At 43.0% G+C, this 16,331-nt stretch overlaps 1 protein-coding gene across 4 annotated transcripts in view; it reads left to right on the top strand.

Moving 5' to 3' along the window:
* Positions 1–15,093, top strand: part of RBM6 (RNA binding motif protein 6) — a 91,942-nt gene extending 76,849 nt beyond the window's left edge. For 2 of the 4 annotated variants that reach the window (XM_006909116.3, XM_025044811.1), the window contains 14 exons: positions 154–214; positions 2,325–2,600; positions 3,061–3,221; positions 4,157–4,254; positions 4,940–4,982; positions 5,120–5,201; positions 5,433–5,518; positions 6,055–6,201; positions 8,895–8,990; positions 9,920–10,180; positions 10,285–10,359; positions 11,082–11,179; positions 13,979–14,108; positions 14,845–15,093. In XM_006909116.3, coding sequence (XP_006909178.1) covers positions 154–214; positions 2,325–2,600; positions 3,061–3,221; positions 4,157–4,254; positions 4,940–4,982; positions 5,120–5,201; positions 5,433–5,518; positions 6,055–6,201; positions 8,895–8,990; positions 9,920–10,180; positions 10,285–10,359; positions 11,082–11,179; positions 13,979–14,108; positions 14,845–14,970 — 1,740 coding nt within the window. In that variant the 3' untranslated portion in view covers positions 14,971–15,093. The remainder of the gene's footprint in view (positions 1–153; positions 215–2,324; positions 2,601–3,060; positions 3,222–4,156; positions 4,255–4,939; positions 4,983–5,119; positions 5,202–5,432; positions 5,519–6,054; positions 6,202–8,894; positions 8,991–9,919; positions 10,181–10,284; positions 10,360–11,081; positions 11,180–13,978; positions 14,109–14,844) is intronic. The other 2 variants (XM_025044810.1, XM_006909117.3) reach the window with 2 other exon arrangements.
* Positions 15,094–16,331: the final 1,238 nt, after the last annotated feature.

A 16,331-nucleotide genomic window follows, 5' to 3' on the forward strand; every position in this document is an offset into this window, starting at 1 on the left:
GAGTAGGGGGTGGGGAGGGAGCCGTCAGAGTCCTTCGGCCTTACGGTGATCTGGGATATGGCTTATTTCATTTTTGGCAGGTGTTCCCATGCCGGTTATGTATAGGTTTTTTAAATGTTTTTTGTCGCGTTGAGTTCTCTCTTGCTCTTGCAGTGTAAGACCAGCACGGGTGGACACCGATCTTCATGTTCATTCTGCAAGTGCCCAAGGGAAGGTGAGTGGTGGTGGCAGTGGCGGTTGTGGTTTGTGTTTCATGAAGTAAGCAAAACAGATTTTATGCTTTCCTTTGCTTCAGAGTAGTCATGCTTAAATATAAGTTGATCCATAGTTCTTAACCCATTTCCCGTTTACCCCGAGAATACTCGAGTGACTTGTGGATTACAGTCCTAATCTTACCCCCAAAGTTTGCCATGAAATATCTTGCTTTTATTATTATTTTCATATCTCTGTAATGTATTGATAGTCTTTGGAAACAAATGACATCATTCTATTTATAGCATTCTGTTTTTAGTAGTGATATTTCCACTTATAAAATGTAGTAATTCTCAATTGCTGAAAATATCAAATCCTAGAAAACAGAGCATTTCTACGTGTGGTGTTAAATTAATGCTGGCAGTGAGCTGCACTTTTTTTTTCTAAATGAGAAAAAGGTTAAAAGTGCAACTTCATGTGACCTTTTAGTGAATGACTTTGGATTTCAGAATCCCACCAGGGGAAAGATCCTGGGTTGCGGGCTCCTCAGACTGAGGTGACTAAATGGACAGCTGAGCAGAGGTCAGTAGTGTTGTGATTTAGAGCAGTGGTTCCTCAACCTTTTTGGCACCAGAGACCAGTGCTCCTGTGAGAAGCTAGTGCCTGATACTCTGAGGCGGAGCTGAGGCGGTGATGCAAATACAGACGAAGCTTCGCTCACTCCCCTGCTGTGCACCTCCTGCTGTGCAGCTAGTATCTGTCCATGGCCCGGGGGTTGGGGACCCTTGAGTCAGAGTACATTTAAGGATACAGGGCTGGCTTAGAGTCAATGTGGCATTAGTCCATGTGACCCCTCACTTCTTCGAAGCTATTGTAATCTTTTGCTATCGATATTATTTTCTCATTTACACTCTATGTGAACAATTTAGGATCTTCAAAAGAAAAAAAATGTGTTAAAGTAACAGTAAAAATATAAAAAGAGAAAATAATCAAGATTGAGGGTGTACGTTATTTTTATAAAAGAATAAACCTACCAGCATGTCAGTCACTTGACTTTAAATTTCTCCAGAGAACCTCTAGGTAGACGACCTTAACGAGACTGTTAAAGGCGTCCAATAGCAGTAGTCCTGTAATAGTGACAGTCATGTGTGTGTTTCTGATATTATCCCTTATGGGAAGTTAGGGTGTGACTATAAAATACAGTTCGGTGCATATCCATGTACTCTTCTGAACAGCCTAACATAGTATGCATAGTTTCTCAGTTGGGCTTTTGGCTGATAGTGGAAATTCTACTCTCTGACGAAGGCTGTGAAGCAGGTGTTCTTGGAAATCTTTGGGGAAGGCTCTGAATGCTCTAGAGACCAAACCACCATGTGGGAAGGTCAATAAATAACTGAGGCTTTTAGCTTGTTGTATTACTTGAGGCAAAATTGGTTTTTTTTTTTCCCCCTCACAAAAGACTTCTTTCTTGGTCTATTCTAACAAAGAGATTGTTTATGAAAACCACTGGGCACCTTACCGCTAAAATGGCTGAGACATCTTTAACCTGGAAACATAACACAAATGCTCACTTGCTGCCTGTCACTGCTATTAATTTCTGCATTGCTCCCATAGAATGTCTCTTTTTGAGTCACATGACTTCCTGCGAACCCTCAAAGAATGAATTAATTGTAAAAATATGCCCCTAGTTAACTGGGCAGATTGTCCACATATAGAAAGATATTTGCAAGGAATCATTTATATTTTGAAGGACATTTGCCCATTATAATTATTTGCATGTGAATGAGCTATGTGCAGATAGGTCTTTTCTTGTCTTGTCCTGTGGTCTTACAGAATTTGAGACAGCTGTCTTAGTCCCATAACAGAATTTGCAGCTGTCTTAGTCCTAACCCCGGAAGAAGCAAGGCTCCTAGATGTATTTGGGATATATGTTTCTACCAAACTTCTAGCAAGGGCCATGTGATGTGTCATTAGCTTTGCTTAGTCTGTCAGGACTTTTTTTCATAGGTATTTCTGAGACTGTTAAAAGTATTGCAGTATCAGTATTTGATGGCAGATAAGGAGGAAGCACAGCATTTGGGTATTTTGGATAAAACCTCCTGGAGATTCTCTTTCTATTTCTGTTCCTCTAGTGACAGAGGCCAAGCAAGAATTAATAACCTACCCTCAGCCTCAGAAAACATCCATACCAACATCGTCAGAAAAACAACCCAACCAGCCCCCGAGGTCCATTGATAAGGAACCTGAACCCAAAAAGCGGGAAGAAGGACAAGAACCACGCCTGGGACATCAAAAAAGAGAAGCAGAAAGGTATCTGCCTCCTTCTCGAAGGGAAGGGCTTGCCTTCCGAAGAGACCGAGAGAAGGAGCCATGGTCGGGGGAGACACGCCAGGATGGGGAAAGCAAAAGTAAGTGGTTCGTCAGGGCATGTGCCAGACTGTGACCACTGCAGTTGGCACAGATGGCCTGTGTTCTGGGTCGGGACCAGCTGCTTCCCTCAGCCTGATCGTAGAGGCTTCTGCTTTCTGTCAGCCTTGCTGTAACTGGCTGAAGGAATACTCATTCTTCAAATAGCAAGTTGCTATTCAAATGCAGCAAGGGGAGACCACCTAGGAATATCAGGTGCTGTAGGCGTTTTAAAAAACGAAACAAAATGCAACAAGACATAATTTTAGATTTCTAAGTATTGGTGAAGAAAATCACGAAGTCTTTATTTGACTAGCATTTTGTTATAGAACCAGCCTTGCTAGAGGAAGTAGTATCTGCTGTCATCTGCAGTAAAAAAAAATGACAATCAGGTTCTGAGGACTTTAAAAATTAACCTTTCTCTCTCTTCCCTTGTCTCTCTGCACTCATTGGTGCATTCAGCAATCATGCTCAAACGCATCTATCGTTCCACACCTCCTGAGGTGATCGTGGAGGTGCTGGAGCCCTACGTCCGCCTTACTACTGCCAACGTCCGTATTATCAAGAACAGAACGGGCCCCATGGGCCACACCTACGGCTTCATTGACCTTGACTCCCATGCGGTGAGTTTCTCCCACCTTGCAGTGGCCTAGGGACAGCTGGCTATAGAAACCTCAAGAAGGTCTAAAGGATTTCTTTACCATTGGAATTCTCAGGTGCTACTTGGTATCATAACCCCTCTTGTTCTTTCCTTCGGGTTTACCGTTTATTCAGGTGAAGCAACCACCCTTGAAACTTAGAACTCTAAGTGGTTTTCCAGATCAGTTTTTGTCTTGTGGCATTTATAATCTCCAGTTAAAATAAAGAGAAACTTAGTCACTCGTGAAGAATCTGAGTACTGAACCTTTAAAGTGTTTAGTAAATTTTCTAATTTCACAAACTTGTTCTACTCAACCACAGGTGGTTTTATATTTGATGGTAACAGGACACGTCTTTTTCCTGAGAGTGTTGCTTTAATATGCTTGTGGCTTGAGTTTTTAGTTGTGGGGCCCTTTTCTATGGAAGTAACATGAAGATGATAATGAAAATCATTGGTGTTTCTTAGATTTCATGCTCAAAAATCACAAGGGACTTTGTAAACTAGATCTGATACAAGGACAGTTGCAGCCTAAAAGAATAAGATTTGAGTTTCTGAAATATATCTCAGAAACTAAACGAAAACAAAAAGCAAAGTCATAAATCTGAGTTGATTATGCTGTCTTCTCTTCTGGAGCAAATCTTAAATCTGTATAATTCAGAAAAAGGGATGCTTAACCCAATAAAATGTTTTCCAATTTAAAAAAAAAAACAACAACTGACGTCTACTCTGACCACTGCTCTGATCAGCCCTTCATTAAGAGTTGCCTGTTTCTGCCAGTGTGCTCTTCCTATGACAGTAATGACCAGAACATACTGTTTAGTAGATTTTCCTTTTGAGAAAGAAAATTCCTATTCAGTTCTTTTTCAGAAGACATGGCCTTTTCTCTCCTTGGGCTCACATGTGTCTTTGGTTCCCCAGGAGGCTCTTCGTGTAGTGAAGATCTTGCAGAACCTTGATCCACCATTTAGCATTGATGGCAAGATGGTAGCTGTAAACCTGGCCACTGGCAAACGAAGGTAAGGCAGAGGGGTGGGGTTCGCTTGTGCTGCCTCTGCTCAGGGTTCTGCGAGGAAACTCCTGTTCCTGGCTGGCAAGGCAGAGGTGGTAAGACAGGATGCGTTCCCAGAGCCATTGCTTCAGATATGTGCAGATACTGTAGATTTTTTTTCCCCTTAAATCAGAGTCCAGGTACTTTAGTCCTCCCCTTTGGGACTGCCTGGTTGGTATCTTTGGGTGCCAACGATGTACTCAGTGATGATATAGTCTTGGATGTGCAGAAAAATCTTGTTACAGCCTTGTCCCTTAGAATCCTGAGGAAATGCTGTCCTGACTTCCCACTCCCTGACCTCATTCAAACCCCAGTGGCCCTGGGAACTCTGATTCCTCTTTACTCCTGCCCTCATCTTGGCCCAAGAGAGGTACCTGGGAAATGGCTTCCTCAAAGAGGCAGGCTTACAGGGATGGGGACAGTCTGGCTCTTGCACCCTCAACTCAGTTGCTGTTTCGCTCCAGCACATGGCTTTGTAGAAGTCCCACTGCTCCTCCCCGCGGGAGTCTCTGCACCGCCAGACCTGCTTACTGTCGGCGCTGGTTCCTTTACCTGCAAAATGGGGGAAAGAGAGTTGGCCAGTCTATAGGGTTAGGCACTTCCCAAGTGGTTTTTGGTAGCAGGCGCTTGACATGTTGTATTGTTCGTTGCAGAAATGATTCTGGGGACCATTCTGACCACATGCACTACTATCAGGTATGCTTCAGCAGTTGGGGAGTGTTCTGCTAAAGTCCTCCAGTGACTAAAAGAGTGACCTTGAATTCTCTCCAGGGCTGACTATAGGTTAATGGCTATTGGAAGTTCTATGATTTTAATTTGCCTTTCTTTGCTAGGGTAAAAAATATTTCCGAGATAGGAGGGGAGGTGGCAGAAATTCAGATTGGTCTTCAGATACAAATCGACAAGGACAACAGTGTGAGTGACTTTTGTGTTATTTCTATTCTTTCTGGTTTGACTACTCATTAATTGAAATCTTGGTGGTCACAAAGTTAGCAGGAGATGCTGCTGACTGGGGGTGCTCATTCAGAGAGAGCGCCACCCACAGGTTCTGCACCCGTTTGGGTTGGCCAACCTCATTCTTGGTGAGTCCCCAGCAAGGGCTTCATTGGCCAGGTACTAACATTGGCTCTGGTTTATTCCCTCTAGCATCATCCGACTGCTACATATATGATTCTGCTACTGGCTACTATTATGACCCTTTGGCAGGAACCTATTATGACCCCAACACCCAGGTGAGTTTTGGGCTGTGTTTACCTTGTCAGTGATTCTTTTGAGAAGAGTACCTCTAATTATTACTTTGAAGATTTTATCCCCTGGATTCTCTGGTTGCTCATTACAAGAAAAGTAGAAAAGTTTAAATCTGTGGAAACTGAATATTTCTCCATTCTAGGCAGCTGCTTTGACTTTCTGTACCTCATGTCTAGTCTGGTGTTTTAAAAAGTTTAGATCTTATATTGAGTTGTATTTATCCAGGTGGATTTTAAAGATGATGACTTTTATTTTAACTGTTGCCTATCTGAAAAACCATTGTGGCATTACAGGTAAGAACAGCGCTGCTCTTGGAAAAAGCGACGGGGAGTGGTCTGGATGTGGTCTGGATGTGTCCTGGCTGCTTGGAGTGGGTTTAGATTGTTTGATATGGTCTCTTCTCAGGCTTGGCAGTGAGAAACCTGTTCTTTCCCCCAGAAGGAAACTGTGCTCCTCAGACCTGGAATCACTGAGGAAGTGAAGCATTCTGTAGACTTAACTGTTTCCCACTGTATTGCAGCAAGAAGTCTTTGTGCCCCAGGACCCTGGGTCACCTGAGGAAGAAGAGATCAAGGAGAAGAAACCCACCAGTCAAGGAAAGTCAAGTAGCAAGAAGGAAACGTCTAAAAGAGATGGCAAGGAGAAAAAAGATAGAGGAGTCACAAGGGTGAGCGAACTTGTGAGACTGAGGTTTGAGATGTGATTTGCTAAAAAACCAGGCAGTCTCCTTGCCTCTTACAGCCAGGGGTCACTGTCTTTTACAAATGCAAAAACTGTAGATGGTAGAACAATGACTCAGCTCCAGTTTCCCTTTGCTATGTTCCCTGTTCAGTGCTGGACTCTGTATACACAGTTCTGTGAGTGTTACTTTAGCAGAGGATGCCATTTCGTATTCTTTATTCGCTTTATATTTGATCATAGTTTTTCTATGTCTGTAATATTTTTAAATTATTATCTTGGTGCCTGACTGGTAAAAATGATACACTGGTAAAAGTGTACCCTTGTTTTCTTTATCATTCCTGCATCGTTTGTCTTTTTTCCTGATCTTACACTGTTATAATGTACACCATTTAGCATTTTATTTCTCCTTTTAAATTATTCCCTTAGAATAAAATTTCAAGATCAAAGTTGAACATTTTTAGCATTTCTTAACATAAAATTAAATCATTTTCCAAAGAATTATATTGATTTACCCTCACACCAGTTACATATTAGTAAAAACGGATGAATGCTTTTACTATTCAATTCATAACTTGTCTTTTTATTCCCTTCTGATAGTGCTAGTTGTTGATGGGGCAAGCTGAGAGCTCAGATTTTAGAGTCACATTGGCTTAATGTTTAGATTCTGCTTTCGCTACTTATTTTTTCCAACCATATTCCCAATCTTTTCTGTATTGTTCCAATTTTAGTATATGTGCTGCCGAAGCAAGCACCCAGTCTTTTCTAGAGTGAGGCTGTTAATGTCTGTCAAGGAGGATTGTAGTAAAGGCTGAAGAAAATAATGCATGTAAATGTCTCATCTAGTTCCTGACAATAATCTCTCAATATATACTAAATGCTATATGTTTAAAGGTTTTTTATTTTGAAATCATAACAACATTATAGCTATTTCACAAATTAGGAATGTTGATGTAAGAAACATCCAGATCTGTAGAGGCTTTTGATAAGTTTATTTGAGCAAAACTGACAACATGCCAGGAAACAAGATCTCAAATGCTGGAGAGAATAACAGTTTCACAGCTTCTTTTGTACATTTGAAATTAAGGAGGTGGGGGAAAGCATGGTGGGGATTGGATTACAGGATAGTTAACAAGATTATGTGCTTTTTTTTTTTTTGACAACATTTCATTTACTCATTTTTTTAATTTTTATTTTTTAATTAGAATTGGTATTAAATATTATATTAGTTTCAGGTGTACAGTATAGTCGATAGACATTTATATAATTTACAAAGTGATCCCCCCAATTAGTCTAGTACCCACCTAGCACAGTACATAGTTATTACATTATTTTTTGCTATATTTCCTGTGCTGTACTTCACATCCCTGTGGCTGTTTTGTAACTGCCAATTTGTACTTCTTAAGCCCTTCACCATTTTCATCCAGCCCCACCAACACTCCCTCGCATCTGGCAATCACCAGTTTGTTCTCTGTATCTATGAGTCTGTTTTCATTTTGTTTAATTTACTTTGTTTCTTAGGTTCCACATATAAGTGATATATGGTATTTGTCTTTCTCTATCTGACCTGTTTCACTTAGCATAATACCCTCTAGGTCCATCTATGTTGGTTGCAAATGGTAAGATTTCATTTTTCTGATGGCTGAGATATTCCAAAGTATATGTACCATAACTTCTTTATCCAATTGTCTGTTGATGGACACTTAGATTGCTTCCATATATTGGCTATTGTAAATAATGCTGCAGTGAACATAGAGGTGCACATATCTTTTCGAATTAGTGTTTTGGTTTTCTTCAGATAAATACCCAGAAGTGAAATTGCTAGGTCATAAGATAGTTCTATTTTTAACTTTTTTGAGGAACCTCCAAACTATTTTCCATAATGGCTGTACCAATTTGTAATTCCACCAACAGTGCATGAAGGTTCCCTTTTCTCCACAGCCTCTCTCACCAACACTTGTTTTGTTTTGAGCTATTGCTGATAGCCACTCTGACAGGTGTGAGGTGGTATCTCATTGTGGTTTTAATTTGCATTTCTCTAATGATTAGCGATGTTGAGCATCTTTTCATATGTCTGTTGGCCATCTGTATGTCCTCTTTGGAGAAATGCCTGTTCATGTCCTCTGCCCTTTTTTTTAATTGGTTGGGTTTTTTGTTTTGTTTCGTTTTGTTTTGGTGTTGAGTTATATGAGTTCTTTGTAAATTTTGGATATTAACCCTTTATCTGATGTCTCATTGGCAATATCTTCTGCCATTCAGTAGATCGTCTTTTAGTTTTGTTGATGGTATTCTTTGCTGTCTAGAAACTTTTTAGTTTGATGTAGTTCCATTTGTTTATTTTTTCTTTTGTTTCCCTTGATTATGTGCTTTATTGAGAGGGGTATTACTATTAGTATTTCAAAGGTAGGTTAACCTAGATGCATGAAAACAATGGACAGGGCTGGCTTAAAACCTGTCTAAAGCAGTTATAGCCCTGGGGCATGACTACCCACCACGACCTGCCCAGTGAGGAATTTATGATCAGATCACCCTGTGAGGTTACTTCCATAGAACCCCTTCTCCCCCACACACACCTCCCACCCTGCCCCTCCACAGGAGGTTTGGAAAATTAGACTAATTACAACAGAGTTAACTCTTAACCTATTATGAGTGTCATAAGAGAATTACCTTTGGTTTGATCAGTTTCAGGAAAATGCCAGTGAGGGGACAGCACCCCCAGAGGATGTCTTTAAGAAGCCCCTGCCTCCCACTATGAAGAAGGAAGAGAGTCCTCCACCAGTAAGGCTGAGCGGATGCCCTGGGCTAAGGCTGGGGCTGGTTCCTAATGGGAAAGGAAGTTCAAGGCCGATGTCTCACTTGGGTGTTGGTCCTTTAGCTCTCTGTGTCTCCCAAAGAACTCTTCTTGAGTGTAAGCATAAAGTAAATTTTCCTGTCTGCTAATAGGAACATAACTGGAGAATCAAAGACAGTGATCTGTCTTCTTTCCCTTGACCCTGCACCGTTCCCACCAGACCAGGCCATGCCTGGCCTTTTTTAAGTTATAATCTTGATTGTGTTAATTCTTCTCTTCTAAACAACTAAAGAAACCCTTTTTCTTGGCCCTCATGTTTCCTGTCTTAAGTTTTCTGTAAGCTGCTGATAAACACTCTTTGCCTGCTCCACATCATTAATCCAGTTCGTTGTAATGCTTCTGTCCTCACCACGCCTTTGCCTTTCCCTTTCCCAGGAGCTGGATCTGTCTACCTGAGTGCTTATCCTTCAGTTGCTTTAGTCCACTTCCTAAATCCTTTTTGCTCTAGAGATTCCTGTAGCCTTAATAAAACGTGTCCCTCCTCTTCTCCATGATTACAGTGACTTGGAGATGATTGCTCTCTCTTCCATCTTTGGAACTTATAATTTTGTAACTCTTCTCCTATATACTAATTCGGTTCCCCTTTCTTTTCCTTCTCTTCACCATTCCGTTGCTAGAGTCACTTCTAAGGGAACTTTTCTGGCTTACCTCAGTGAGTGAGGAGAAAAGTCAAGCTTTGACCACATTGCCTCCATCTGAGAAATGACCAGTGTGGTCAGTGGGCCTGTTATGAACCCAGCTCATCATTCAAACTAAAGGAAGAAACAAGATGCCCATATCAGAATATCTAGAAAACAGGCCCCAAAATAAAGGTTGAGTTTGAGTTTGGTGTTAATCCCTGGCCTTCTCCTTCCAGCCTAAAGTGGTAAACCCGCTGATCGGCCTCCTGGGTGAGTATGGAGGGGACAGTGACTATGAGGAAGATGAAGAGGAAGAGCAGCCCCCTCCTCCTCAGCCCCGCACAGTGCAGCCCCAGCAGCGAGAGGAGCCAACCAAGAAGGAGAACGAAGAAGACAAACTCACTGACTGGAATAAACTGGCTTGTCTGCTTTGCAGAAGGCAGTTCCCCAATAAAGAAGTTCTGATCAAACACCAGCAGCTCTCAGACTTGCACAAGGTATTAGGGAAAAGGGCCCTGACCATCAGGCTTAAAGTAGCCACTGGGAAAGGCCTGGAGGCGTTTTTTAAAACCTGTACTCATAGAATGCCTTCTCTTCTCAGCAAAACCTGGAAATCCACCGGAAGATAAAACAGTCTGAGCAGGAGCTAGCCTATCTGGAGAGGAGAGAACGAGAGGTGAGCTTCAGCACCCTGGTACTGCCTTGACTACAGCTCTTTGCTTTCTGGTGTAAAATTTGTAGGCTGTTCTAAAGACAGAGAATGCAGAGGCCCTGAGAGATGGTACATTTCTCAAAACTCATCAAACTACATTAAAACAAGTGTATTCTATTATTTACAAATTATACCTTAATAAAGTTGGTATTTTTTAAAGCTAGTGCTAAGGGTCTCTGGGTAGATCAAGTAAATAGCACTCATCTTTCCTGCCCAGCTTTTAAAATCAATCAAGGAGTGTTAGATAGGGCTGTTGAAGTAACACCTTTTATTACTGCTAAAGGCTGTTAGAAGAAGTAGTTTTCCCGTGAAAGCCAAATGGGCTTGCCACCTAGACCACACAATAAGGCAGGTCACCTACCCAACCTCAGGCTCCATCAGCCCAGGGCAGGCCGTAGGTGATGGTAAGGAATCAGCCCGTGGAGGCCTATGGGAGATCTCTTCTTTATCCTCAAAAGAAAAAAAGACAGCTGAGCCAAACTTACCAGCTTATTATTATTCCCAAGTTGGCCAATCAAAGAAAGGAGCCACTGCTTTCTCAGGAAGAATGTATGAAGGAGTGAGAGATCTGGGAGTTGCCAGTTGAACTTCCTTTCCATTAGAATCATCAGGAATAAAGTGAAGCTTCTTCACTCCTCTGTCCCTCAGATGGAAATTTCAGGGTCTGTTCTTCTGCTTACCAACAGGGAAAGTTTAAAGAAAGAGGAAATGATCGCAGGGAAAAGCTCCAATCTTTTGACTCTCCAGAAAGAAAACGAATTAAATACTCCAGGGAAACTGACAGGTAAGCCAGGAGCTCTTGACTCAGCGTCGCCCTCAAGACCTAATGACGAAACCATCTCTTCCTCTGCTGGCGCTGCTGTTTTCGGTCTCAGGGAGGTGAGGTTATCAGGAGCAGATTCTGTCTGAACTCTGAGCATGAGGTTCTCTCCAGCCTTTTGACCACTTGTCTTTACACAGGGAATATGTATGTTTGCATGGAAGCTTGGCTGGCTGCTTAGCTGCTCAAAGCCAGGGCTGGAGTGGCCGTTGTTGGAAACCCTTACTCCCCTCTTCGGTCATACTGTGCCTCCTTGTGGGCCCAATGAGCATGCCATACTCTTGGGCTTTTTCTCCAGGGAACCTCCATTGTTACATGTAGGTGCTGAATAAGTGGTTGGCTGCCGAAAGAGCTATATGGTCTCTAGCTCTCTGTGCGTGCTTCCAGTGAGGTCACCCCCAAGTTGTGGGCCCTGAGTTATAGACTTCGTTGATAACCCGCTGGATACAAATGCTACACTAAATGCAAGGCGTATTCAAGTGGACAGACATGCATTGTCCTGACCCGTCTGAACACAGAATGAGGAAGGCTTAGGTTACTCTGTGTCTCAGGGCAGACACAGAGACCTAATAGAAAGGAGAGGGCATTTTAGTAGGAGGAGACTGTGTCCACCATGGGTGAGAGGGAGCGTGGTCATGGTGCATTTGGGAAGGTCTAAGAAGCCTGATGGAGCTAAACACTAGAGATGTGTGGTTGAGTGACAGGAGATGAGGCTGGCTCAACAGATCTGGAAGCCAGTTCGTGAAGTTCATACCCCCTGAATGCCATGCTAAGACTTTGGCTTAGGGCAGTGGAAGCTTATAAAATGATGACAAGCAAGGTATCGATCTAGTTAGACTTGAGCAGACCTATATGTTGTTAAGTGAAAGAACTAGAAGCCAGGGTAGATTATGCTTGTGGGGAAGAGAGAAATTACATATGGAGAAAGTCCCCTGAGGAGGTCAGATGGGACTAGGGCTCTGGTGTTTCAGCTTATTTGCTCACAGCCCACCATACGAGGTTATTTTTGAATTATGGACCAGTAATTGTGTGTAACTGGAAAAGAAATCTTCATTAAAAATACTTTTTTACTGTGGGCAATAAACTCTGCTGTTTTTATTCTACTCTTCTATTTGCATTTTTAAAAAGTGTTAATGTGGGACAACCTAATCGATGTAAGATCTCATTGGATCGTTCTCTGCAATTTGAAAGACGGTGGACTCGGACTAAGGTGCTGGAGTCAGCCAGGAGGAAGAAGGACACCTTAGCCCTGAGTCAGTTGGGCTCGATGCAGGAGACTCTCTATTCTCTGAACCCTTCACACCGCATCCTACTGGCTCTCCTCCTCCTCAATCTTCCTTCCTGCTCCTCCTCCTGTTCTGGGTGGTTCCAGATATTCTCCAGGCCTCTGCCCTCAGTTTTCCTTTATTCTCGTTGCTCCACCCTCTTGACCTGGAGTTCTAAGGCAGCAGTCTCCAACCTTTTTGGCACCAGGGACCGGTTCTCCTATGAGAATCTAATGCCTGGGATCTGAGGCGGAGCTGAGGCGGTGATGCTAGTGCTGGTGAATGGCTGCAAATATGGATGAAGCTTCGCTTGCTCTCAGCTCACCTCCTACTGTGCAGCCTGGTTCCTAACGGGCCACAGATGGTACTGATCTGTGGCCTGGGGGTCGGGGACCCCTGGTTTAAAGTACCCAAAGCCTCAGCTGCCACTAACAGGTTAACAGGTTCTCTGGCTTCACCTTAATTCGATTTCGTTTTCTGAGCTCGAAATCACTGCTTCTGTTTACCTCCTGGGCATTTTGATCTCTTGGACATCTTTCCGGCTTCTCACCCCAAACAGTTACTCAGTGTCATATCCCACATCCTGTGCCAGTCCGGTCCTGCTGCACCTGCTGTGCTTCTGTTTCAGAGTAATAATATCACTGCGTCACGGTCCACCTGCTGTGACACAGCCTTCCTCCTCTATCCCCTGTATTGTTAGTGGCCACATTTCTAATTAAGCCTTGCCCCGCTTTCTAGCTCACCTCAAACTGGACTCCTTAATCTCAATCTTTGCTCTTCTGTCCATTCTCTACCCTACCACCAGAATGACCTTTGTAAATAGAAATCAGCTCCTAAAACTAGTCTTTTTGTGGAGGTAGACCTTGCCTAGAGGGAAGCCAAGGTGTCAGTCAGGATTTTTTTTTTTTTTGGTTGGTTGATTGGTTGGGGGCGGCAGGGGGGGTTGCCCGAAAGAGGAAATCCAGAGTCATGATTCAAGCATGATGTTCAAGTATTTTCACAGTCTGACCCAAGTGGCCTTTTGTCAATTACTGCTGCTCCTCTCCTGGGCAAATTGTATTCTTTCACTTCTCCTTGCTTGTGTCTTCCTTTCCTCTCGTGCTTTTTTTTCTAGTTCATAAGCTCCTCATCTGTCAAGACCCAGTTCAGATGTACCTTCTTGGAATTACTGTCATTTTGGATGATGCCCCTTCAGAGTTTATGTTCCCTCTGCTTTATTTCCATAGCAGATCCTCTGTTGCCACATCCATGGCTGAGCTCTTCAATGTGCTATAACCATCTGTTGACATATTTTCCTTCCACATGAACAGGGTCAGGTCTTGATCATCTCTGTATCTCCAGGATGGAGCCTGTTGTATAGATAGCAAACACTTAGAGATATCATTTAATATGCATAAGAGGAAGCAAATCTGAACCAAGAGGACAGAGGTTTTTATTAGGCTCACAAACAGATCGCTTTGAAAGTGATGGTGTCTAAGTATGTCTGCTTCTTTTGCAGTGATCGTAAACCTGTTGGTAAAGAAGGTGTTGACAACAGCAGCAAAGGAGGCTGTGCCCAACAAGCCACTGGCTGGAGGAAGGGGGCAGGCCTCGGATATGGCCATCCTGGATTGGCTTCAGCGGAAGAGGTGAAATGGTTTCCATCTTGTTAGGGTGCCCAGCGGACCTGGGTTATACTTAGCTTCCTCTCATTCTGTGGCCCAGAGCTTTTCCCTGCCTTTTAGCTAGGCTTTCTCCATTGCTAGGTAAGGATATGAGAGCTGAGGAACCCGTCAATCTTGGTTACTGGGTATAGCTATGCATGCTGCCCCTTGGCCATTTGGTTGCTTACTGCACCCAAAAGGGAGAGAGAAATTAGAATGAGGCTCATCTTATTTTTACATGCAATAAGAGGTAAGGCATTGTGGGAATTAGGCAGTTTGAGACTGAAGAATCATTTGGTGAAAAGATCCAGGGAACTAGCAATAAAAGGTATAAAGAGGGATTGTCATCAGAGGTCTTAGATGGCTCAATTTGAGGATCATGAAGTTAGTCCTCATTCCCAGGAAGGGCTTTGGCCCCCCTCAGTTTTCATGAAGAGTAGAGAAAGTAACAAGAGGAAACATTGCCCATTTTGCGTTGGCTTAGTGCCCCTCTGAAATTGCCAGCTATAGGAGATTGGCTTCTGATAGTTCTGGTGTCGAATCCTGTATCCCGAAATCCTGGTGTCGCCGCCCTCCTTACTCATCTTGGGTGTTTGTTAAACATCTAAAAATTCTCCTATATCCTGCTCTTTACTGGTCCCGAAATGCTCGCAGTCAAAGACCAGCTCTGAGGCTAATTTAATTTATAGAGCTCACTTCATTGTTTGCCTTTGTTTTACAGACTGAAGGCCGGATGAGGGGGCCCGCTGTTGGGGCTCCAGGAAGAACCAGCAAGAGACAGTCCAACGAGACTTACCGAGATGCTGTGCGAAGAGTCATGTTTGCTCGGTATAAAGAACTCGATTAAAGCGCGGAGATGAGTCCCATAGGACACAGCCTCCTTCTTGTTTTGTTTGTCCGTCTCTCCTTTTGTTTTGTTACTGTTCTTGCTGCTAGAACTTTTTTAAATAAACTTTTTTTCAATGTGATTTTTTGAGTTGTTGAAGTTTTCTCCCATAGATGGGTGGGAGTAGGTCAGTGGTGGAAGGGAGAGGGTTCCTGGCTGTGGGCCCATCTGCGATGATGCTGAACGGAGAGAGCTGCAGTGAGCCTTGAAGCACCGTCTGCTGTCAGCCTGGTGGGTTGCAGTGACCTTTGAACTCTAGCCTGTGTGAATACTATCAGATTTTCAAAATTATTTTTCTAATCTAATTAGTGAACATAGCACCTCATTGTTTGCTTCTGTTTCTTCAATAACTGCCTAGGCTGAACTGTTTCCATAAATTGGTTTATTACTCTGATGACCTTTGAAAGTCTTCTTCTGACTTCCCCATTGTTGGGAGGTGGGGCAGCGGCAGTTGTGAAAACTCTGAGTGCCTGCTGGGTGCTCATGCTTTACACACTATGATCACCACAAGTTGGCACAATAAGTTACCACTTCGTTCCAGCCATCGTTCAGCTTTTTCTTCCCTCCGCGGCCAAAACTCTCCAAGAGGTGTCTGCCCCTTTCAGATCTTTCTTAAATTTTCTACTGTATCACTCATACCATTTCACAGTGTTGTTTTTCTAATTCTTTGCAGTTAAAAGGACTATATCCTATGAACCTGTTAAAACTTTAACAAATAATTCCTCAAGATGACATATTACAATAGTAAGAATTGCACTTTTCAGATATCTCAGGGGAAGACTATTTTAGGAAGAGAACTGTGTGTTTAGAAGAACATCTTCATAGTATAAGGTGGGAGTTTGTAAACTTCTCTGTAAAGAGCCAGACAGTCAATATTTTAGACTTTACAGTTAGATTTCTCTTGCAACTACTCAACCCTATTGTAGTGAGAAAGCAGCCATGGGCAAGTGATTGTAAACAAGCTGTGTTCCAATAAAACTTTATTTACAAAAACAGATTGCAGACCAAATTTGGCCTACAGGTTGTGGTTTGCCAACCCCTGTACTAAGGGCAGAATCTGGGTGCATCAGGCAGGACCAAGGAAGGCTCTATAAAAAGAAGGGGAATGTGGATTGGCATTTTGGAGGGGATGGGCAGTGAGACGGAAAGAGGGGGGAGGTGGCCATACACCAAAGAGTAAACATTTCCAGCAACAGGAATGATAAATATGAATTTAAATTGTTTGCCTCCAAAAAAGGAAAACAGCCTCAGGAGCACAGTGGATTTGGGAGGGAGGTACCGTGGGTTCTGGGCCTGGCTACCACCAATGCCACATTGCAGGT

The sequence above is a fragment of the Pteropus alecto genome, unplaced genomic scaffold (assembly GCF_000325575.1).
Source record: "Pteropus alecto unplaced genomic scaffold, ASM32557v1 scaffold53, whole genome shotgun sequence".
Lineage (NCBI taxonomy): Eukaryota > Metazoa > Chordata > Mammalia > Chiroptera > Pteropodidae > Pteropus > Pteropus alecto.